We start from the raw sequence: 24903 nt of genomic DNA on the forward strand, positions 1-24903 counted from the left end.
CCCTATTCACGCGCTCGAAAGAATGTGCTGACACAGACACAGCGGCTCTCTTTACAAAACCCCATTTAAAACGCGCACACACACACATACACACACACACACACACACACACACACACACACACACGCACACATGCACAGACCCCAAACACAGATCAATTACACACACTGAGTGAGAATAAACACACACAGTGACAGAGCGGGGGTGGTGTTTGGATGTGGTGTACATCAGTGCTGCTTCCCAGACACATGTGGCCCCCACTGCTTCCACTGCAGAAGAAGTGGGCAGCAGAACTGTTTACCGTTCCTCTGCTCCAAACACTGGGCACGCAACACTCGCATCACTGATAAAAACCCCAGAGTGCTCTGCAGTGGGGGGGGGGGGGGCCCAGAACAACAACTCACTCCACTTACATTCCCCAGGCTTATAACTTTAATGTGCTCACAGCAAACAAAGTGCACGCGGGCAGAGAATGGATGGCGCTCATTACGGGGACAGCAAAGCCCGGGGGCCACAGGCTCGCTGAGGAGGCCGGCTGATCGTTAGAGAGGGGGTGCTCCAGCGGGACTCGGAGACGGAGTGTCTCGGGCTCGGCGTGTCACGAACGGCTGCGGGGAGGAGAGAGGCCGCCCCGCTGAAGCGGCTCTCGCCGCTTGCCTCTGCCGGCTCACTCACTCACGCTGGGGAGCAAATCTCTCCTAAGCTTCAGTGAGAGCCTTATCATTAGAAAGTTTTGCGCAGAAGCCGGGGGTGTTAATAGACGGTTTTCCGCTGTTCTTAAGCCGATGAGCGAGCCGCCGCTCCCCTACCAGCACCACCACCACCCTCCCGCCCCACGGAGATGAGGCTTTGGAGTACTGACGCAGGGAGAGGGGGAGGGAGGGAGGAGCGTGGCGGAAAGAGCTGCGCTCCTCGTTTTTGGGACCGCTGAGTCTCCGACGTCCCTCTTTATTTGTCTGAGTCGCATTATTAGGGACCCAAAATAAACGGACTCTCCAGATTTGACTTTCACAGAAGTCAGAGGTTCTCTTTGTTGCCAGGACAGAAAGAAAGAAGGAAGGGGGGGGGTTGCTTTGAGTCCCGAGGGAGAGTAGGGAGATGATGACAAAGGACAGAGCGGTGTGTCGCACAGTGGTCCGAGTGACCTCAGCGCAGGGTCAGCTTCTGCTTCCAAACTTGCCGCAGAACTTGAGAGTCTGCTCTATTCATCCTCTCTCCGTCACCCACAGTGCATCTTTCACCCCTGCGTCCCCTGCCCCTCGGACCCACCTTCTCCCGGATCTCCAGCGCCCTCTTGCACAGCGGCTCCGCCTCCTTGTACTTGCCCCTCTTCCCATAGAGAACAGCCAAGTTGTTGAGCGTGGCTGCGACCTGGAAGGAGGGGAGGGGGGGTTAAAAACACAAACTTGTGTCACTGAGAAATTAGCCTCTTGACAAACTTCTGCTCAATCATGCCTGTGTGCTCAGTGAAGGACCACCAGACCAACAACAGCAGCTGTGCGCAATTGATCAGGGAGCATCACGCGGTGAGAAAGCAAATTACACAGAGGAACACCAAGGGAGTGAGGGGGAGAACAACTGAACAAAAGGGAAATAACCGCCGGCTAAAATTAGACAGGAATCAACATAATGAATTCTCCCCACATGAAAGAGATTCACAACAGCGATCGCCCCGCTGTGGGAGGGATTGCTCTCTGATTGAGACTGATCCCTGTGCACGCCAGAGAAGGTGCTGTTGACTGAGTCTAACCTCTCCGTAGCAACGAGGGGGGTCACAGGTTCCGGAGGGGGGGCCTGTCGGGTTCAACACAGTACACAAGTCACTGTGCAGCTGTGGGAGTCAACAACGCACCACACAGAGAGGAGGGGGGGTAAGGGAGGAGCCCCGAACACTCACCGCCGGGTGGTCCCTGCCCAGGGTCTTCTCCCGGATGGCCAGAGCGTCGTTCAGCAGGTTGGCCGCCTCCTTGTACTTGTTCTGGTCCCTAGAAGGGAGGAGCGTTGGGACTCGTTAGCATCTCCATGGCAACTCCAACAACATGCGCCACTTCGGCTTTCATCCTTTTCTTACTGCTGTCCTTGGTGGGAAAGCAGCACGGATAAAATGACACTGGCACTGTGAGTGGGGGACTCTCTCACCTGTGACTGAGCACTCAGCTGAAGAGAGCTAAATGCATGTTAGTGAGAATATGTCGGCAAACTGGTTTTCCCCAGTAAAGCCAGGCAATTTAGAAAACAATACTCTACAATAATCTGCTTGGTAGCACAGTGAGCCGGGACTGAAGGGGCGAGCTCAGTGTGAGGGCGCGATTCCCAGGAGCCCACCTGTAGACCAGGGCCAGGATGTTGAGCATGGTGGCCACGTCCGGGTGGTCGTGGCCGGAGGTCTTCTCCAGGTCCTCCAGGGCCTGCTTGCAGAGGGGCACGGCCACCTCGTAGCGGCCCTGAGAGGCGTACTGGATCACCAGGTTGTGCAGGGTGCGCAGGCGGGCCGGGATCTCGTAGCCTCCCTGCTGCGCTGCCGCCGCTGCGCTGCTGTTGTGCTGCTGGACTGCAGGGGGGGGGGGGAGAGAGACGCCGTTATCCTCCCCACAACTGAGCCTGCACACACTCTGAACAGCATGCAGCTCCATGCACAAACACTCCTGTTTCACTTCAGGTTTCAGGCTCAGAATCATAAGCAGTAAAAAAGAAAAAAACACTGACAATCATTCACAGAAAAAAAGCTTGAAAGGTAGTCAGGTAGTGGTGTCTTGTGCATTTCAACAGAGGAGACTGGAAAACATCAACAATATTGCTGCAGAAATCAAATGAAACTATATCACTTCACAATAATAAATATTCTGTGTTTCGGCAGTAAGGGAGTGGGCAGGAATGTATCAGACCTTCTAAATATAAGACCGCAGTTCCCCATCTACGTGAACTGTACAAGTTCTCCAGAGTGGCAATTCACAGTAATAACAAAATTTCACCAGAAAGAGGAAGTGAGCCATGGGAAGTGATTCCAGGTGTTCAAACGCGTCCACATTTCTGCATTTCTGCAACAATAACCTGCTATACTGATGTACCTGGCACTGGTGTAGCCCTGCCCTTTAGACTGGAACACAACAAAACCCTCACTGAATTACCAGAGCAGACAGACTTCAGATGTAAATTAGACCAGATGCTCCATATTGTTCTAATCCACCTACGTGTAATTAACTCAGCGTGTGGCAAACGTGACCTGCCACGCCAGTGGAGGGGTGTAAAAGATCATGTCCCAGATGGACGACCCGGTGTTTGTTTGTCGGGGCAGAGAGTAGCACAGAAGTTTTACTGATCCGCCCGTCTCCACTGCAGATCCTCCATGATGCGAAAGCCATGTAGCTACACATGCACCGAGAGCTTTCATCTGGCAGGAGAGCTGATGACAGTGTTCTCCGCAGCGCTCCGCGCGTTTGATGATGCATTCCGCCTACACCGGAGCCTCTCCTGCCGCCGCTCCGGCTCTCCTTTGATGCCTTCCTCAATGCCAGGTAATTAATAGGCAGGCGCAGACAACGAACCTCTGGATAAACAAGGACAGGAGCCTGCCTGTATGCGCGCCTCACGCGTTGCTGGGGATACCTCTCTGCCGCACCGCCGGGACTGCGGTCTCAGCCAGCGGGTCTGTGAACAGAGGGCTCTGTGCCACAGTCACACAGCCACGCGCTGCCTGTACATTTGCTAGGTCTCAGGCCTCCGCTGTGATCTGCTGCATTAGGCCCAGGTCCAGCCCCCAGGCAAGCCCGCTTTGCCCCGTAGGACTTGGCTCGTGGGCACTGCGGTTCGGTTAAAAGATTTAATCAGACTATCAGGGAGATGAAAGGGCTTTCAGGGGCCCGCTTCCGCTCCCTCAGCCCTGCTGGAGGAAGCGCTACGGGAGAGACTTACTGCCCGGGCCCTGGTCGTCCTCGTCGTTGGGGAAGAGGTCGTCCAGCGTCTCCTTGCTGGAGTCCGAGTCTTTCTCTTCCTGCTCGGGAGAGAGGGAGAGGGACTGTGGTGAGAATATCAGTTGCAAGTAAACTGTACACTCTCCGGCGGATCTGGAGGAACTGTCAAAAAATCAATTCCCTAATCCAGACAGTCCCTGGCAGCTTTGAGACTCTGCAAGCTACCTTCCAGCGCTGGCCTGGATTCACATTCAGCTACTGATGCAGAGGTGGCCTCACCCCTCACACATGAAAGGGACCCGCCCCTATCTGCTATTTAAATCTGATCCAGTAATAGCACTTCTTTCAGAAAACGTTTTATAAAGTATACTCAATGCAAGAAACAGGTATTTCATGTGAGCTGGGAGGACTAACAGTTCGAAATGCATTTAAGTCAAGACATCTATAAGATTTCAACACTGACTGCAGAGAAAACATTCCAGAGCAGGAAACCCGCCCATGCAGTCTTTACATTGGCCACAGCTTTCCTTCACACTGCAATTACAGTACACACCCCTCCAGATTAATGTGCGCATTTGTTTTCACTGAACTTTGTGCCAGTTAATATGTCAATTATGCACATATTATTTAAATTCAGTTCCCTATCGAACAATGACATGTTGTGATAACAGGAGTAAGTTGGAGAAAGCTTTTCACCCAAAATCCATTTAGTGTAAGAGATGAATTATTATGATTTTGTAGCAGGGCTGTTTTTTCTGTTTGAATCAAGCCACCGATCCCACACCCACTCTATGACTGACATTTCCTGCTATGGGACTCATAGGCTGGAACCTGTTCAACTGCTATATCTTCACAATATGATTTACAGGGTGTTCATTATACGCCCTCAGTCAGGGTAATATTAACATTTGACATATTACTCAATAACCACGCTGGATTCATACAGGAGCAAATCAGGCGAAGTGAGTTATGTCTAATATTCCGACTTCTTTTTAAATCACAAGACACTACTGCGTGATACCATTTACATTTAAATGTAGTCCTTTAACAGACGCTCTTATCCAGAGTGGCTTACAAAAGGGAGCAGAAAGTAGTGATGGAATTACGATCCTGTGGAACTGAAGGATTCTAGGCTGACGCACCACATGAGCCGTGGTGTGCGTCACCACCTCAGGACCTGGCAACACTGACAATGACACAGCCCTGTATGATGGTTATAAGGAGCTAGTCACAACACCTGAACACTCACAAAAATACCATCCTTTCTGCCAAGCTGTCCTGTTATTGCTGTATTTTTATCATTCTTCCGCTGTTCGTCACAGCAGGTTTCTGCAGCTCTTCTGTGCTATACTCCTGGGCAGCATGCGCTTCTTACTACGCTGTGCTTCCTGTTCCTCGCTTACCTCCTACTTGATGTGCTGCTGTAAAACCTTACGCTGAATATGACTCAACGAAAATTTCCTGCTTCCTAGAAATGGGCTCGCAGCTCAAAGGAGCTTCCAAGAACAGTCACCATCACTTCAAAGCATGAGACATCCGATGCCATCAGAGGTGTCACGCCACTGTGTGGTTTCAGCATGCACTTTTAATGTCAGAAGAGTTCATTTGTGGCCAAAATCCTGACCACTACACATAACTGAAAGGTAATGGGTAGCAGTGGTGGCACAGTGGTAAGGAGCAGGGCTTGTGAACTGAAAGGTTGCAGATTCAATTCCCTGCTGAGGCTCTGCTGCTGTACCCTTGGGCAAGGTACTTAACCAAGAGTTGCCTCAGTAAATATATCCAGCTATATAAATGGATAAATCTGTAACCTATGTATATCGCTCCGGATAAGAGCGTCTGCTAAATGACAATGAGAGAGTTGAGCTGTAAGCGTTACGGGTGCGTTAGAAGGGACGGCCTGGGCCGTGACTCACCGAAGGGGAGAGGTCCTCGTCGTACTTCTTGAGCTGGTTCATGAACTCCAGGTGCTTCTTCTCCTCCTCCAGCTGGGCCACGCTCTGCTCGCTCTTCTGCAGCTTCTGCTGCGTGTTGGCCAGCTCGTCCCGCAGCCACTGGTTCTCCTGGCACAGCCGGCGCACCTGCGCCCGCAGCTTCTGCTTCTCCGACTCCACCGAGCTCAGGTGCCCCGACAGCGCCATCATCACCTGCGGGAGGGGCAGAGAGGGGCAGGGGGAAAGGGGGAACACATGGAGGAATGGAGAGGGAAGCAGACAGACATCAGAAAAGAGAGGAAGAGAAAGTGAAAGGGAACAGGGAGAGATAAAAGATCAGAGAACACAGATTGTTCAGGGCAATAGAAAACTACAAAAAAGGACTACAGTTAAACACAAACTCCTTACTGTGCCTCTTTTTTTTTTTTTTTTTTTGCAGAGTGATCTTTGGGAGTTGTTACCATTCCGATTCTAAATGCATTTCACTGTGTAGTGACTGCAGCCCTGGGAAGTATGATCCCTCAGAATGCTGGACTCCTGGATCAACCCAATACGTTTCCCCTTTAATGCATTACTCTAGAGGCCAAAATTGACTCCTGACCTCTACCCAGGTTATTATCTTTGAGATACAACCCCAGACCTCCCCCCCATCCCCAGGAACAGTGTCTGACCTGTGCCTCGCTCAGCCCCAGCTCCAGCATCTCCAGGGACTTGCGGATCATGAGGGACTTCTCCTCCACCAGGCTGGTCTCCTCCTCCTGCTTGAGGCAGTTGAGCGTCTGCAGCAGGCCGTCCAGGATGGAGTGGTGCTCGTGCTTCAGGGCCTCCAGGCCTTGGATCACCTGCTTGGTCTTGGAGATGATCTCATCCTGGGACAGCTTCTCGCCCGGGTCCTCCTTCACGCACACCATCGTGGACATGTTCTCATACATTCTGTGGGGAGGGAGGGAGATGGAGTTACTGTCACGCTCACAGCACAGGGAAAAGGGCCACGGAGAACCCAAACACCAGCCGCGCAGCATTATCTCGGGACGCACCACACATTCCTCCCCTCCCTTGCTTATCTGGCATGCTTTTAACACAGACTGCCTTGTATTACCAAGAATGACATCTCAAGGAGGGAGAGTAGCAATTAGTTTAGTCCGACAGGGGCTTGAGCTTGCCTCTAATATAGGAAATGTACCCGTTCAATCACTTTACAGATTAATCTGAATTCATTTCTGAAGCAAGACATCCCCTCGCTGAATCGACTACATTCAAAGAACCAAAAAAAAAAAAATCAACAAATGAAAAATCAGATGAATTCAGCTACAAGCTCAAAGCTGAATAATTCATCGCGGCTCTCCAAGAACCAATTTATTACCATTCTTTCTGAAGAAGAAGATGCAAGAGGGCCCCGGTGCTGGCAGAAAATCCCTTGCTGTATATTCTTTAGCTCCTGCTCTACATATCTGACAGTTGTACGACTGGGAGAGAACCAGACAGGCCGAAATTGGCATTCTAATGCGGCTAGCTTTACGCAGCTTGTGCTTGCATACTCTTTCTGTCGGTCCCTCCCCAGTTCATTTCTACCACAGTCTGTCCTGGCTTCACACAGATGTTTTGCCATGCTGCTGTTGAGATATGAAGTGGTGTGAGCGCTCAACCCGGGCTGACCGTCTGCTGTCTGATCCTCCTCAGTGTGGTTTTTATTACAAAGGAACATCTGCACTGCGAGAATATTCTGGAATGCTGCATTTTGGAGCGAGCATGAGGGTGAACCTGCTGAACCTTTGCGCCCTGGTTGGCGGAGAAGACCATGCCAAGCTGAGAGATGCCACACTGTGGATAGGGGCGAGAGATTATCTATCTAGGTCTATGACGCATCCTCTGTGCCATAGAATAAAACAGACAAACATTACCTTTACACTGGTCAGGGGGTGGGTGAGCCTGTCTCTTTCACACAAAATCCTGTACTCTAATACCTCTAATAAACACAAATCCCAATCCAATTTGCACAATGAAAACATGCAAGTACATACACACTGCACATAGCTTTGGGCACAGTCACAAGTTTTGGGTTTAACACTGTAAATAGCTGATTGCTTCTTCACATTGCATGTTATTAGTAATGAATCTGTCTTAAGTGGACCCCAGTGGGCCATCACTGTTGTGGTAGTTTTCAAAGCTCTGGCATCTTTCTGTTATGTCAGAAAGTACCGACATGTTCAAAGGATACACAGCTATCAAGCTGCATATGCCGGCTTATTGTCGTCAGCTCCCTGCTGATAATTCGCCCTCGGCCTTGTCACCCTGATCAAGCACCGCTCTGCAGTATTTGAAAACCCTGTTTCTGCCATCCTCCCTGATGTTTTTTCAGTGGAGGGACTCACTGCCGACAGAACCTTAGATATTTCTCTGAATCCATTCTCTGCACAAATATCAATGAAGGTGACATTCGCATTACACCACCACGTCATTTCAGTTTCAATATTAATTCAATATACACTGGGCGAGCAAGCAGTTATGTGACACTGCTGAAACTGTAAGCCACACATGACCTGAGGAGAAGCTAGTTAGATATGGGTTTTTTTCCCCCCATGTACATATCAGATCCATAAAGCCTCCTCTTCACTAAAGAGCCGCCCAACAAACATATGCTTCACATCACTTTTCTCAAGTGTGTTACTCTGCCCGCAGACCTATGGGGAAAAGCGCAGCACAAGATGTGAAAGGAGGTTAATGTTACCCCAATTACTACTACCCGGCACCATCCCAAAGCAGGCCTGAGGAATGCTTTTGTGGATGGAGTTAAGGGCAACAATGTCCCACTCCATGCATTATGCAGCAAATTTGAATCTGATTTAGGAGCGGCCATTCATTAGTACGGAGAAGGGGGTGTCAGTTGCTAGAGATGGACTATTGTCATTCCAGAACAGCAGCTTTTTGGTTCTCATTACATGCCACCTCCTCCTCCTTCTCAAGCCTTCTCTCACTGTGGTCATAAAAACCAGACAAACTGTAATGTCCTACATTTTCAGTACATACCCAAGACAGATCTTTGAGTCTATGAGAAAATGAAATACCCTGCAGCTGAAATTATCAAACCCACTTCTAAAGACTGGACAGACACCTCTGGATACCATGACTTTTTGTGATTTCACTGTAAGCTATTTCTACCTTTTTTCACCTAATTTGGAATCCTCAGTCTTGTTACATTAAGCTTGTCTCTTCACACATCCCCTATTCTTTCACAGCAGTGGCTGAGGCGAGAACAGACCTCTGACAGTCTCGGACACAGCCAGCGGCTATTTTTCACTTTGCCCAAGTCCCACAATGCACCACAGCAGGGCCGATGCCAGTAGGGAGGACGGACACGTCCCCAATGACATCACCGGGGGACTTATCAGGCGCCTCACAAGTCGTTAGAGAGCACCGCTCTGGAGAAACGAGGGAACACCAGATGACCTACGCACCCCTATGCCCCAGCAGAACGAAGCCAATTTGTTCTGCTGCTGTGGTCTCCCGGTCACCGTAGGCAGACGGCACAGCCAGTCTCGAACCCTGGCCGGAGGGCTCAGCCTGGACTTGAATCAAATGTCTGGGCCACGCAGGAGTCTGAAGAGCATGACTGCTTTGCAGGACGGCAAAGATGGGCCCAGTATCAGACACTAAACATGATCAGGGTCCATGAGAACAGTCAAAACTAAAAAAACCGTCACTCTAGATGTAGTGCGATGACAGCACTGCAACAGCAGGCAATTCCGTGCATCAGCCCAAGGCAGATAAAGCTTCTCTGCTACTCAGAGGAGCGTGTGTGTCACAGACAGCGCCTTCACTTCTCTTAATACCAAATGAAACCTTAACTGAAATGCACATAAAATATAATTCCAAAATGATTCAAAACAAGTAAAACTAAAATGACTGCGGTAAGCACACAGAAGCCTTATCTGCTGATGCAGGTAGACTGGGCTCCGTGCCCAGATCAGAATCACACTGATGGGTGGCACCGAATTCAGACAGAGAGAGTTCTAGGCTATTGGTTACCAGTATTTACCACACTGCACTTTCAATAGACGCTGCCTCTGTTAAACACAATACAGAGGCCATTTGTAGCTGTTCATCTGTAAAGATAAGCAGCAGCAAAGGGAGTGTCCAATGGTGTCAAGGGGTAGCTCCAGCCCGGATTAAACAGCCTACCTGTCAGGGCAGCTACGCCAGGCAGCCAGACATGGCTGATCAGTCATGAGGAAAGCTACAGATATAACGAAGATAACAAGCCTTGACAGGCTATTCCAAAACAGACCAACACACAAAACACTTTTTAGTGCCAGTGGTGGGAACCATAATTGCAATATCCAACAAAGATAAGGGATGAGTTAACAATCGCACTGGGAGAGAAACCCACTCTGGTGACTGCATTAAGCTTTACTAAACTGCATCGCAATATTAACAGCCGTTCTGCTAATTGTTTTTCTCTGTTAATGCAATGATAAACATCATTATCGTTATTGCGCTGTGTGTAAGAATACATCTCTAAGCTAAGGGATATGACTCAGCCCTTGTATTGGATCAAAACTTTATTTTTAAGTCCTGCTCTCCGTGAAGTGAAAATTGGTAACTACTGCTGACGAGGACATTAAACAGCGGCTACTGCCTGTAACACCATGAAAAGAAAGTCACACAAACCCCATATTTTGCCCAAATTACTTCAAAACCATGGGGTCAGACGCGTCATGTGAACAAAGCTTCAGCGCTGCAGAATCTCCCTGTCGACAGCGAGTGATCATGCTAAGCCTCCTTGGGCTGGTTTTAACGGGAATAAATTTCAAACGTTTAAACAGAGCATAATGTTCAGACTTGGTACAGTAGAATATACAACTGAAAGAAGTCTTACATACATTACAGCCTGCGACTGCCTCCTCCGTCACTATGGACTGGTGAACATAATTCCCTTCCATTTGCCTGCGCTTGCCCCTCTCTCCTTCTCCACCATTGTCATTAGGATGGTTGACTGTTTATGGGGAGCATTACACACACATGTAAGAGGATTAGCAGGACTTCAGCATGCAGCCGGCATAGGAAGTAAATCTGTGCACGCACAAAATACTCAAACAATAAGCCCATTTTCTAAAGGTTTAAATCGCAAATGCATAAGGCCTCGCCTTATCTCTGGAGGTCAATACTTCACTAGAGAAACACAGATTCTTGTTATTCTAATTTATTTTCCATACATGTGTCATCCCACCTTGTTTATGAATGACAGTGAGTAAGCTCTCTGATCCTATAAATATTACTGTGGCTCAGGTCAAGCATGACTGGAGACTTCAGCCTCCTGGGAGGTCCTTTTAATAAAGAAAACTAATGTCAATCATCACTCAAACAAATGCCTGACAGCACTACATAATTCACCATGACTTCCCAACCCTCTAACCTGTCATTACCCTCAACAATTAAAAATAATTTGAGATATAACAGGCTAAACATATTTTAAGAACGTAAAGGCCACTTCAACATTACCTTATACACTGCGCTAGTTAAAACAAATCACCATTTTAAAACTGAGAGTGCAACCTTGCTATATTTATCATTGATTTAGCTCGCTTGCACCACTTTAGGGTCAATATTATAATTACTGAAACAGAGCGTAACAGAGAAAGTCAGTAGAGAGTCATGCGACATTGCATACATTGTTACATGAGCCTTCTACAGACACTGTCTCTGTCCTTAAAGTCTCAAGGTTACAGGTCACTGGGCTAAGATATCACTGTAAACAGTTGCTATGATACCAGGGGAGGCACCCTTGGTGCTCTGGTGGGGTGTGACTGTGTACAAGAAGTTGAAACACAAGCTTTAAAAAAAAAAAAAAAACGTTCTTTCCAAATAACAGCATGTGTGGAGCAATGATGAGCTATTGAGAAAGGTTCGTCCCTAAGCCGCCCTGAGAAAACCCCAGCTGCGTTCAACTTACATTTAATCTACAGCAACTTTTGTGATAGAACCCAGATCCGTATTTTCCACAGGACTTCCTCTGCTGCAGCTCTTCCTGCTCATGTGCGCTGAGGATCCGTGGCTTATGAGTTACCGGCTGAGTATTCAACTATTGCATTGTTTGAAATCCCCACCCCTGCCATTACATTTTGCCAAGAGAAACAGTGACACTGACGCATTCAATGAACTAAAGACTTGGCAATGGACTCAGTCCCAGTCTTATATAGTAAGTAATGAGTCTACATTTTGGACAGACAGATAGATGAGTGCCGTGCCTATAGCAGTAAAGCTAACAATAAAGAGAAATACTAGGCTGTTCTGAAGAGACACCTACTTCACGCAGTGGGTTGCTGCTTCATCAGTGCAGTCAAGCCTGAGAGAGACGTTTCTCCACCATCACTGGATCTGGAGGAAATGGAAGCGAAACCACCACGTGCTGCACTTTCTCCGGGGTCATGTGACTTTGCGGTCAGCCAGTGGCCAGGCATGTGACAGGACAGGAAATGCAGGCACGCGGGGAGTCGAGGGGCAGTCACTGACACACCTCATGCCCGCCCTCCCTCTCGCCCAAATCCCACACTTCTCTCACTCAGCCCTGATGCTCACACGTTTCAATCGTATGCAAATACAAGTTTTTCCTAACCTGAATCCCAAATCACAAGCGGCTCCGGCAGAAGGAAGCCTTGCGATGTTATCTTTAGAAATGTAAATACAGTGTTTTCAAGCAGAGCTTGGGGAATGCGCATTTTCGCATTGAGTCTATAGCTCAGTGCAGATGTATTGGGGGGGGCCTGAGTTTCAAACTTCTGCCCACACACACCGCATTGTTGCCTGTAACACACCTCTTCCAAAAATGTGCCCTTCTCTGCAGTACATGCGAAGGAGCAAAAAGTAACAGAACAGGGAGGTAGGAGCACACCCACAAGAACCACAGCTCCACAGTGATGGAGGTGAAGGGACAGAGCTGGAAGGCTGTATGGGCGGGTGGGGTTATGTCTATGGTATGTCTGAGCAGTAGGGCCTCACTAACCAGCTCTGCTGGGATTTCCACACTGGCCAGGGCTGAAAGAGGGTGTAACGCTCTGATATTTGCATATGGGATTCGAGCACCGCCCAGCCACACTAATGAACTCCGGGCAAGCAAAGAAAGCTGCCGAGACCGAGCCCTGCCCAGCTTGCAGGCACAAAACGCCGTCCATCCCCCCAACACAGAATCTGTTTGTTATTCCTCTCACTCCAGGCATCAACAGGAATATCCATCATCTCATCTCACTGATCAAGAGGTCTTTCTGGTCCTACAGGCAGAAGCAGCAACAGTCTGGGGGGTGTTAGGACTTGGATGCTGACCAGTCGCTCTCAGACAGGAGCCCAACAGGAGTTTACAGAGAGCCCAGCTACACCTCCAATGCATGTACGATGAGGCTCAACAGAAGATTCATTACCCTTATTCTCAGACCTCCGTCATCCGTGAAGGTTTCAGCTCCGTCATCAGCGTTTCAGCAAGGGAGCGCTGTTGCCAGAGCTGGGGCCGATTGAAATGCGGCTGTACAGATCGACCAGAAGAAAGTACAGCAAATCCCTGACTGGAATCCCCCCCCATTCAAAGATGCAGGGGTTTTCGATGATCTAACTGAATCGGTCCTTACCGGAAGTGCGAGTGGACAACAACGCACCAGAGTCGGCAGATTTCATTAGTGCCACTGAATCCTCTGACCCTAACTCCTCCTGACCTTTCACCAGGCCTCACAGAGTCAGAGCGCCCAGCCCCCGACCAACCCCCTGCAAGCCACATCCTCCGCCCGGCGCCCTGAAACAACAGGAAGCTCTGTCGGAGGATGGGTCGCGTGAGCGACATCAGCCGGGGCGACCGCTCCGCGTGCACGGGTGAGCCACACGCTGGCCTGCCGGGGAAGAGAAGGGGCATTGTGGGGGAAAAAGACTGACTGACGCAGTTTTGTCTCTCTGTCTCATTCTCAGACAGAGCACAAAAGTATGAGGCAGTTATGAGACGGCAGCACAAAATTACCACTCAGATTCTCCAAGATGTTACACAGGCTCTGAGCGAGTGTGCCGCAAGGAGGATTCTGGGAAGGGCACCGAGACGCATTTCCAGGCCCGACGGGCCTGAGGGCACGGTGACGGACAGACTGAAAAGCAGTACCCCATTAGACGGCCGTCCTAATGGAATTAGATAAAAAGGACACAATAAAAAAAACATAACCCCAAAAGAAAACAAAAACACGGACAGCCTTTTCTGTTTCTAAGTATCCAAGTGTATCAATGTAAAACAAGGAAACACAGGTGAATAAAGATACGTGTCAAAATGTTTTTATGCTACATAGCTGCTGATTCAAATATCATTGTCTATAGCATGCACAGGCACAAAAGTGGCATAGGCACAGGACTGAAGCGGCATAGGAAAAGGAATAGAGGCACAACACAGAGAAAGAGAGTGCAGAGTACCTCTGCAACCTTTACCTGTTGCCTTATAAGCCCTAAAATTCAATCCTTCATTCCTTTTCCCAGGGGCATGTCATTCTACATGTTATCCGGATTGGTCCATAACTAATACAGTTATCCTGCTCAAAGACAGACAGACAGACAAAGAGGAAACTGAATAACCTACACTCCACCTAATACCTGCTCAGACCAGACTGCTGCACAGATGATTGATGGTGTACAAAGAACATCCTTGTATGATTCAGTTACTATCCTAAACAAAGCAGAGATGAAGGTCTATTCTATATCTCACAGTACAAAGGAAGTTGATTGGTTTCTTCTGCCTGGAGACTCACCGGTGTAGCCTACCACTAGAGGCAGGAAGTACCCAGAATATAGGTCCCAAGAGATGAATAAATCAGGAATGCAGTGTTGGAGTAAGAGGAGGGGCAGTCATATCCAGGCAGGGATAATCTCACAATAATACACCCATTCCTCCTTCAGCGGGCAGCAAACGTTCGCCGTGACAGGACCGAATCTGGTTCCCCGGTACCCAGCACACCCATGGGAGTGGATTCAGGTGGGACAGCGTATTACTGTCCGCCTCACAGTTAGGGTGTGTTCACACCGGTCTCTCCACAGGTGAGCAGCAGGTGAGTCTCTCCTGCATTCTCGCCCTGCCTAGCTGTAAACAGGAAGGCTATTCAAGAAAGGAACTTGTCACACATGGGCTGGGTAGTTCTGTCTCTATGAAGCGGATTCACTGAGCTGACAGAGCACCCCGAACCAAACTGCAAAGAAGCAGGGAAGATGCTGACGACACGTCTACTGTTGTTCAGCCCGGTTCAGACGAATCACACTCAAATCCCACTGAGTGCCAGCATGAAAAAAATGCTAAATTCAGCACCAGACCAATTCAGTTAAATTCACTGTAACGTCTAGCGCTCAAGGTTCCACAAATTCCCCGAAAAGGCAGGAAAACGGGAACCTCTGTGATTTCTCAATGCGGGGGGGGGGGGGGGTAAAAACGATTCACCACCCACGCTATGGGCTCCTGCCAGCGAGCTTTCCGCTGCCCTCAGGATCCTGCTCGCCACACGCACGCCCTGCGGGGCCACTACAGGCGCCCCGCAGACACTGGCACGCCACGGTGGGCGTCCGCGTCCCACTCTCCCACTGTCGTTTCCACTCGCCAGCACTTTCTGGGAGGTGCCACTTCCTCCCACAGCTGCACCGAATTCCTCCTCTTCAAAACCCGCAGGTCCCTCCCCCCCTCCCCCCCGGCCCCAGAATTCCTACAAAGTGGGACCCAAGCGGGATCCGGGAGTTTCTGCAGACCGAAAAAGCGTCGCTGCCCAAAAAGATCCTGTTACCGGGTGGGGAAGCAGCCCCTGAGCTCAGCATTTCTGCAGGTCAATTCACTGTGGCATTACATAGAACCCACAATGACAGCCAGCATATGTGCGTGGACACCACACCGCAGGGTGTTGAGGTCCTGCAACAGTCACGCTGCACCTCGGAAGTCTGGGAGATCATTGGTTATGCAGCTCTAGGACTTAGACCTAGGAACCCCCCCACCACCACCCACCCAGGTGGAATACAGTGGTTGTTTAGAGCAAGGCAAGAAAACAACTAAATCCCAGAGCTTCTTCCACCCCCTACCCTCTGTGGTTTGTTTATTTTCTCTCAGTGGGAGGTGTGGTTGGATGAGCTAGGGCTTCACTACCTTTCTTTGCCTTAAGGATCTGCTGTCTGACACTGCACTGAGGGGAATAAGAGAGCCCTCAATGCTCTGCCCTCTGAAGGCACTTAAGCAAGCCCTGCCAGCACCGCTGATCGACTCCTTGCAGAGGCAGACATTCAGGGCGGGACTGACAATCTTCACATCCGCCACACAGAAAAGCAGGTTTGTTGGGCCACTTAAATAGAGGCAGGTCCCCGACACTGAGCCTTTCGGTTTACATTTCGTGAAATTGAGTACGGAGGGTGCTTGGAAACAAAGACCACTGAGAGGGCGTAGCAGAGTTCTTATTATTTCAGCTGTACAAGAAAGAGAAAAAGAAAAAGCCTAGCTCAACCACCTTTAAGACTCCTCTGTCCTACGCTCCCCGACAAAAGAAGTGACCCAGGAATAAGATTTCCTGCATAACAGTTTTAAATAATCGGGAGAAACTCGTTAACTATTGAAATCAGACCCGGGCACCAAGCCCTGCGCAAAACCGTTGTCTGAGAATGATACTGTAGTTATGAGGGGGATGGCCTCTACATAGTAACTTGCAGCATTTTAGCCCATGCGACTGCTAATTTAAACAACTTGCGACGAACGCAGTGTCCTTGAAGCAAGTGGTGTGGATTTAATTTCATTAATTCGCAGGCGACGGAGTTCCCGACAAACCAGAGCGCCCACCTGTCCGTGACACAGTGGGCACTCAGTAACCACGGACACAGAGCCAACATCCTGACCGACACAACCACGCTCTGAAGAAGGCCACAGCTGTCTTTCCCCCAAACGCACGCATCCGGAATAATAATCGTAACCGTAAAACACCCACCTTATACAACTCAACAGAATCGCACAATTCAGATGCATCTGCAGGACAAAAACAAGTGCCCTGGTGCTTGCGGGTGATGACACAACAGTGTCTTCGGACTGAGCCGTTTTACACGCTACGGCGGAGTGAATGTATTTTGCAGCAATGTGACAAAGCAGGTTCGCTTGTTTAATGTTGTTTTTTAGTTAAAAGATTAAAGGACAGAATCCAAGAGGTACGAAACTAGTTCTCGCTGTCCTCAAAGCTGCGCGCACACAAGAGAGCGTTGATTCTAAGATTACCTATAGGCGATCAGTTCATAATCAAATCTTTTGCTCGCAATAACATAACTGCATTTTAAATATTAATGAGATCGGGTCTGTCATTAATAAATGCACATCACTCCACAGCCTGCCAGATTAAGAATTTTTTTACAATAATAGTTCAGTTGCACGTAACCAGCCACCAAGCAAGCATGCTGCCACAACAGAAAATAACTATCCAAGCCCTACCCTAGATAAATTAACTAAGGTTATTATATCAACGTTGTAGAAACGAACCAAATGAATAACTAATCAATCAACTAGCAAACAACGAGACTTTTTCTTGCTGTGGCTAGAGCTGCTTACTCCTTAACGACCTTATGTATCTAAGCACTTTGCTAACTTGTCCAGTTTAGAGAATACCTCAGATCGCTAGCTAACGTTAGCTGGGTTTAATGTGACGAAACTAGCTAGCTGGCTAGCCAGGCGATTACTATTAAAATCATAGCCAGTTTACATTGTTAGTTAACAGTTCGTTAAACCCATCAATAACGTTGTAGCGAGCTATCCGTGGCTTATTGAGAAAACACCCGGTGTTGTAAGAGGCATCTCGGGAACTTAGCTAATGTGAGCTAGCGCGCTAACGATACTTAAAATACAGGAATTACCCAGCTAGCTACCCAGTTAGCTACCCATGACTATTCGGGGATTAATACAAGTTGGCTAGCTGGCTAAATGCTTTTAACATGAGCCTTTGACAGGCAGACACAAACACACGCAAGTGATCAATAGTTGGGTAGCTAGCTAGTCACTAGCAAGCAATTCCTACCGTTCTGCCGAACATCCAGTTGCCTGGTGATGTATGACAAGGCTGCTTTACCCGGCTTTCCTCCAGGGGTATGGTTGCAGACCGTTGGCTTTACAGCGATCTGGACCTTTTACGTTGATTTATCGCTTCTTGATGTGATTAAAGTGGCCAAAAGGCCGACCCGGTGAAAATAAGCAGTCCCAGTGTCCCGTCTTCCGAAGTTCGTCTTGAGTCAGTCCTAAGCTCTTTTTGTATGAAGAGGTAGCTAGCTTAGCGATTTCGGCAGCTAGCAAGCGAATAACCACTGGCACTTGCTGGCTCGCTGGCAACCGCCTCTACATGCACCGGACACACAGCAGTTTTTCGGCAAAACTCAGGGCACCCCGACGTGTTACATGTTCGTCGGACAGTCGAGGGCCACACACTTCCGTCTTGATCAGTGATTTCTAGTACAGCAGAAGCGCATCCCCTCACTGACAGCTCCTATCCCTGTACGAAAATGGCGTTACCTTGCGCCCCATAATTCCCCTCTTCCTTAATCATGATGTCATCCTTTTCAGACCTAAACCGGAAGTAACAATAACATTGATTTTAGAACAAGCGCATGGTATTCAGATGACGCATAATGTACGAATGGACGGAGCCTAGTTCTGTCATAAGAAAAATCAGTTACTAATACAAGCAATATAAATCGGCACTGGATCCTGGGAAGGCGTGCCCGTTGAAATCTAACTATTAACAGTCAAATCCTCCTCAGCTGGACTGAAAAAAGTGCAAATAATGAACTCTGAAAGAGTTGAACATGATTTTGTAAATAGCATAATTTATTTGGGGCATAATTAGCAATACTTTTAAATAATATTTATCAAGCAACATCTGTTGATGTTTTCATCTATTTTTCCATTAAAATGACTCAAACAGGGGAAAAAAGGGATTTTATTCCTCTAATGCCTTCAATGCCAGGGAGTGAATGTTGTAAGAGGATCACTGAATTGTACCAGGAGGGAAGGTGAAGTCATTTCAGTGTAACTGCACACAGCCACTTTTGTTTTTTTTTTTTTTCATTTCCCCAAAGGACCTAAGCCATTTTTTCCTTAAATGACCATAAATAAACCCAATACTGTGTGCTGTGCAGTTTTTTTAATCCTGTACACAGGACTGATGTTTGTGAATCAGAGTTAAAATGTGTGACAGATCATCAAAGTACAATATCAAACTGGACTACAGGCCACGTGCATTATTTAATCAGAATATTTCTTTACAGGAAAACAAGTGCAATGATGTCTAGGTTTAAGGTCTTTGACAGAGGTGATCATATACTGATTCCAATAAATTATTCTAGATTATTGTCCCATTCAATTTCACATTCCACCAGTACAAAAAAGATAATTATAATTTGTGATGTAAAGGAAGAATTTTATTTTCTCATAAAACAAGTTTAAAGTATTTATTGTTATAATTATGTTTGCTACTCCTGTAATTCCACTCTCTTGTTTCTGTTGCCTCCACCTGGGCAAACCTGTGAATATTTGCCATGACCACTCCCTAATCTACAACCACTCAGACTGAAGTGTGCAAGATGACCACAACATCGAATGCATGTGTGTAGATTTTAGTGACAATGTTCATAGGAGGGCTACCTTGAAGTCAACACACTTCACTTAAACTGTTCACACCACATTGCACTGCTATAAGGTAACCATGACCTGTCTTTTTGCCAATGTCACCTGACCCCTCCTCCTCAGTGTCAGGCACAGAGAGACACTCCAAACATGTAACACACAGCAGACACGGCCATGACTGTACAGGCAACAACTTTATTGAGGGTCACGTAACAGGACTCCGTCTCCTTGTCAGCCTCCTCCAGGCCCTGTGCAGGGCCACTCTTCCCATGAGTAAGGTGATTGTGAAATTGCGTCTGTACCACTCCCTGTGGACAGACAGCAGAAAACACTGAGAAAACTGATGTAACGGTCACACACCCTTCACAACAAACTAGTATCAACTTCAGCGGCATTCTGCCGCTTCAGATCCCTTCCGCTGAAGAGTCCAGTTACAGGCAGCTCCTTACAGGGACACGCTGAATAGTCTGGACAGGAGAGAAATATAAGCCTTTTGCTGCTGCTGCTGCTTTGCTGAAAGATTTATGTTCGATTTGTAATTGGTTCCAGTTGTCTCAATCTTAGCAGGGCTTAATGTAATATTTGTTTCGTCTTTCCAGTGAGAGTACTGTTTTATTTATCCTAATGCTTACAACAGACTGCTAATAAAATTCAGATTCTCCACTTGCTGCTCAGTATCTGCATAAATGAAAAGGTCAGGCAACACTCACTTGTTGTAATTGGCATGTTTCGTGCAGTTCTTGTCAAGGAAATCTTTGTAAAAAACTGCCATCTCTTCACTGCTCAGAGTTCTCTTCCTGCCTGAAAAGCACACATCAAGACCCCCAAGAATGACTCTTTAGCTATAGTTATCTTTCTCCATAAACAATGGTGAATATTTATTTATATTTAAGGAACATAATTGATAGGTGGGCAATCAAGCAGGTACCACTGTAATGAAAAGATTGTACTTGACATGCTCACCATTCTCATCTCTACGATTAAGGCCCTTTGCCTTCAGGCACATATGGATAAACTCATCTTTCTCCTGAAAGAAAAGAGGAACGTTAGAATGACACTCACCTATCACTTGTATATCTGGAAAAATTCAATGCATTTGACATACTGTCAAAAAAGACATACATTCTGTGGGGCAAATAATTCTTATTGTTGACAAAATTAGCAAAATGAATGTGCATTACAATATACCATTCAATAACAACTACTACTGTAATTAATACCTATAACATGACGAAAACCCATTTGACTAAATTGTGTATCAGGCAAAATGTTCCCTAAAATATTCTTATCCTGTTTTGTAGTGCATAGACTATTCTTTTGAAGTAACAGCCTGCCCTCTTCTGTTAAAAAATAATATGGCAGGTGCATCTCAAGTTATCTAGTTAGCATGAAACCCCCTCTAGTTTTAACATGCATTAATTGTATGTTTAGGAGATGTAAAGAGAATGTAAGGTTAGAGCTAACTAAGAATAGACATTTTGTATCCTTGAATGAGCTGTAGCTGTACTGTGTCTCTTAATTAAAGAAGGGATCATCTCATAAAACTTTACTAATATTACTATACGAGCAGTATAACAACATGTCCAATCACCAAAAATGTATCCACTCTTTGTTACAATTGTTTCAATCACTGACTCTAACCTTGCTGAAAGTGAGATTTTGATTGGCCCAGAACTGATGATTCCAGTCCTCTGTCTCCTGTCTCATGTGCCTTAGCTGTCTCTCCAATGGAGTCTCATTCTCGGGAATATGGTATATGATTGGCCGGAGATTCGACAGCCTGTCTGGGGGACCAATCCAGTCATGCTTGGAGCTGGCAACCGGAACAAAGTTGGACCTCTAAGAACACAAAGAGCACACATGATGCAAAACAGAGATATGACCAGCAGCCACACACAAATAAGTAGTTCAATACAGGCCTAATACACAAGTTCATACAAACAATTACACTATATGGACAAAAGTATTTGGCCACACCTGTTTTTCAGGGTTTGGGCTAGGCCCCTTATCTCCAGTGAAGGGCAATCTTAATGCTTCAGCATACCAAGACATTTTGGACAATGCTATGCTTCCAACTTTGTTGCAACAGTTTGGGGAAGGCCCTTTTCTATTCCAACATGACTGTGCCCCAGTGCACAAAGCAAGGACTATAAAGACATGGTTTGATGAGTTCGGTGTGGAAGAACTTGACTGGCCCGCACAGAGCCCTGACCTCAACCCCATCCAGCACCTTTGGGATGAACTGGAACGGACATTACGAGCCAGGCCTTCTTGTCCAACATCAGTGCCTGACCTCATAAATGCTCTCCAGAATGAATGGGCACATATTCCCACAGAAACACTCCAAAATCTTGTGGAAAGCCTTCCAAGAAGAGTGAAAGTTGTTATAGCTGCAAAAGGGGGACCAACTCCATATTAAAATCTATGTCATTACAGTCCCTGTTGGTGTAATGGTCAGGTGTCCAAATACTTTTGTCCATATAGTGTATATTCTTAGACCAACATTTCCTTAAGGCAGGACTAGTTCAGCTCTGCATTTTAAATGTATAAACAATGGACCTCTTGCACCTTGTACAGTGTAAACCACTGTGTGTCTTTAAGCTTTAAGCACTGCTGCAATTGTTGGTAATCATAAAATCATATCCCTTCACTTGCTGCCTTTTACTGTAACCTCATCTTTACAGAACACAAAGATATATGAGTAAATTGACTCTGAGATGGTATATTAATGGGCTACTTAAATGTTAGTTCCACAGGAATTCAGAACAATGTTAAGTCGATGCTTTCTAGTAAGTAATTAGATAATTCCTCCAGTTTATTCAAACTGCTGCAACAGTCTCCCACTGGAAGTTGTTTCTAAACTCTGAAAAGGCATTATTCATTGTAAAAAAAAATCATTTTCATTCTTTAAGAAAATGAAGTGGCAAGTGACCACCTCCCTGATCAGAAACTAACATATTAGCCCCGCACAACTTCAATAGAAAATCTGCGGACGAGACAACCCTATCAAATGGACCAAAAATATTCAATGTAAGACAATGCCCTAACATCTGTACTAAGGAAACTTTCTATGAAATCAGTAATGGAGTCAGCACACTTACTCTCCCTTTCCTTTATGTGTGCCGGACGGCGCAGTTGTGACACTAAAAATATTTATATATAGACATGGTGAAAAACGGTTAATAACAATATAGCGATTAGGACTTATTTGTTTAAGACAGGTATAGTAGAGAACGGGATAGTTCGCTCTGTAGGTCAGTTTTAATCCTCAGTTTACAAATAGAGACTCGCCCCCTGAATTACTGAGGTAGGTGCAAACCGGGTAGATTTAAAAATAATTTTTATGTGTGCGCCCAACTTAAAACATGATTTCGCTGGGCGGTACAGTGTGATTAAATAAGCAGTTTTTCCTTTAAATCAGGCGCACGGAGCTAATATAATAATTAGAATAAACCGATCCTTCATTTTTGCGCTCTAGCTGACACTCCTTGAAATACATATTCATCAGCTCTACGGCTCACGTTGATCCCGGGGAAATCTCCGCAAATAAGTAACAGGCCTAATATATTTTTCTACGTTATAGCAGAGACACTAGAATTATAGTGTGTGTGTAGCAGGGTGCACCCCGCTTTCTGTGTGGAGTCGGGAGGAGAGGGTTTAAATCACGAAGCCGGCTCAACGTCGTGATGTCTGTCAGCCATCGGCCCAACCCTAATCAGAAATATAATAAAGTAATTCACAGAAACATCACCCGCATTGATAAACTCAGGAGTGGAAAAACCAAATATGACTAATGGGCTAAAATGTGCTGTTTTAAGTTTCTTCAATTATAAAATTGCAAGAATGTCTAATACTTTTGCACAGTAATATACAGTATATAGACGATTTTAAGTCCTCGTTAACTGGCTTACAGATTAATTCACATTAGCTATTGGAGTATTCTTTTTGAAGATGTGTGTTTAAAATTAGGAACCTAGAAATTTGATTTCTCTGGCTCCTCAACTTTATTCTGTCTGAGGAGTAGGTGTATTGAATGAGATGATTATAATCAGCATGCGGCTTCTTCCTCAGGCCAGCGCCTCTCTGACTCTGTAGCCTTCAACTCCTTCAAGACAAATGCTCATGTCTACCTGAGCCACCTTGCACTGACATGTTTTAGTGTCATGATTGCGCAAAACGGACATCAGTGCGAAATATATATCCCAATTATAAAGATGACATCACTGAACCCTTAATACATGTGTGCAGGGTTTGAAGACACAAAATAATTTCATGATTTAATCTGTTTTCTGTAGTGACAAGGGTATTCTGTTGCACCATGTTATTAAACTTGTTCTGTTAACTCTTTTCTTAATTCCTCTAAAAATCAGATTGTCATATTGTTGACAAGATCTAGGAATTTCAGTAAGGTTCATTCTGTGTGTCTACGATCTGTCGGGTTCCTAAATCCATTTCGTCTATACCCTGAGGCAATATATTTTGACAGTTATACCTCGATACAAACAAGTTACAATAACTGTTTCGGGTAATGTTGCTGTTTAACTGGTCTTATACCACGTACAGTACAGGGAGTTGTATTGGTTTACGTTTCGTAATCGGTTGGATATGCCTGAACCAATAGTACATTTATCTTTCGCCAGACATCGGTGATCTCAAAAACTCAGCAACCAACTGTCTTAAGGATAATGCAGATCTGTTTGTTAGACACAAAACTGGTACAGCTCGTTAGTGACAGTATTTGCAATGCCACTATTTTAATTTGGCTAACGACAACTCACAGACCTTGCCTGTCCTTTCTGGTTGTCCGCTGTCTGATTCGTTTGCGCTGCATGTTCGGCGACTTGCACAAACGTTTCTCAACGTCTGAAAACAGGGTAGGTTGTGCTGGTGGTATGTTCTCCATAGCTGACAAACTGCTGCCTTTACGTTCATTTTTACTCCAGCTTTTTTCCCCTTAAAAATGGCCTCATGTCCTCATTCCATTGTCGCAAACTGCAAAGCCAGTAGTACGACTAACATGACACGTGACTACGACCTGCTGCTAAAGTGGTTGAGCGACCAAAACGTTTCACTGGGGTAGAATCTACTGAGTCCTTTATAATTCCAAAAGCAACCGACATATTGCCAGATTTGTAACGTTATAACAGCTGATTCAGACTATATTGCTGGATCGCTACTCCTGTGATCTGCAGAAAACGTAGTTCCGTGCTATTCAGACTTGCGTTGGTGCTAGTGCTTCGTGGACGAATATAATTTACTTGAAGTTAGGCAACAATAGCGAATTCACAGCTGAGTTAGAATAGACCATTTAAAATTTAAACAAATTGTGTCGCTAGGTGGTTAACCGGTTTGCTAGCAAGGGAATTGACTTCAGGTAAGTTAGCTAGATAGATCAGCTATGGTAAAAGACCTTTTATTCCATAAT

General features: G+C 46.5%; 2 protein-coding genes across 6 annotated transcripts in view; both read right to left on the reverse strand.

Annotated features, from left to right (window-relative positions):
• klc1a (kinesin light chain 1a) overlaps nucleotides 1-18116 on the reverse strand; it is a 35093-nt gene extending 16977 nt beyond the window's left edge. For 4 of the 5 annotated variants that reach the window (XM_036543005.1, XM_036543007.1, XM_036543009.1 and 1 more), the window contains exons 1-7: nucleotides 17878-18116; nucleotides 6517-6778; nucleotides 5828-6058; nucleotides 3913-3991; nucleotides 2326-2551; nucleotides 1898-1985; nucleotides 1270-1371 (exon numbers count right to left, since the gene is read on the reverse strand). In XM_036543005.1, the coding sequence (XP_036398898.1) occupies nucleotides 1270-1371; nucleotides 1898-1985; nucleotides 2326-2551; nucleotides 3913-3991; nucleotides 5828-6058; nucleotides 6517-6777 (987 nt within the window). In that variant the 5' untranslated portion in view covers nucleotide 6778; nucleotides 17878-18116. The remainder of the gene's footprint in view (nucleotides 1-1269; nucleotides 1372-1897; nucleotides 1986-2325; nucleotides 2552-3912; nucleotides 3992-5827; nucleotides 6059-6516; nucleotides 6779-17877) is intronic. The other variant, XM_036543006.1, reaches the window with a different exon arrangement.
• Nucleotides 18117-19653: 1537 nt separating this feature from the next.
• On the reverse strand, nucleotides 19654-24499 carry LOC118787403 (cytochrome c oxidase assembly factor 8). Its single transcript, XM_036542953.1, has 5 exons — nucleotides 24261-24499; nucleotides 21120-21317; nucleotides 20442-20505; nucleotides 20189-20279; nucleotides 19654-19786 (listed from the first exon to the last, which is right to left on the reverse strand). Exons 1-5 carry the CDS (start codon nucleotides 24408-24410, stop codon nucleotides 19684-19686), a joined length of 606 nt encoding a protein of 201 aa, XP_036398846.1. The 5' UTR covers nucleotides 24411-24499; the 3' UTR covers nucleotides 19654-19683.
• Between the last annotated feature and the right edge of the window lie 404 nt (nucleotides 24500-24903).

This window comes from Megalops cyprinoides, chromosome 12 (assembly GCF_013368585.1).
Source record: "Megalops cyprinoides isolate fMegCyp1 chromosome 12, fMegCyp1.pri, whole genome shotgun sequence".
NCBI lineage: Eukaryota > Metazoa > Chordata > Actinopteri > Elopiformes > Megalopidae > Megalops > Megalops cyprinoides.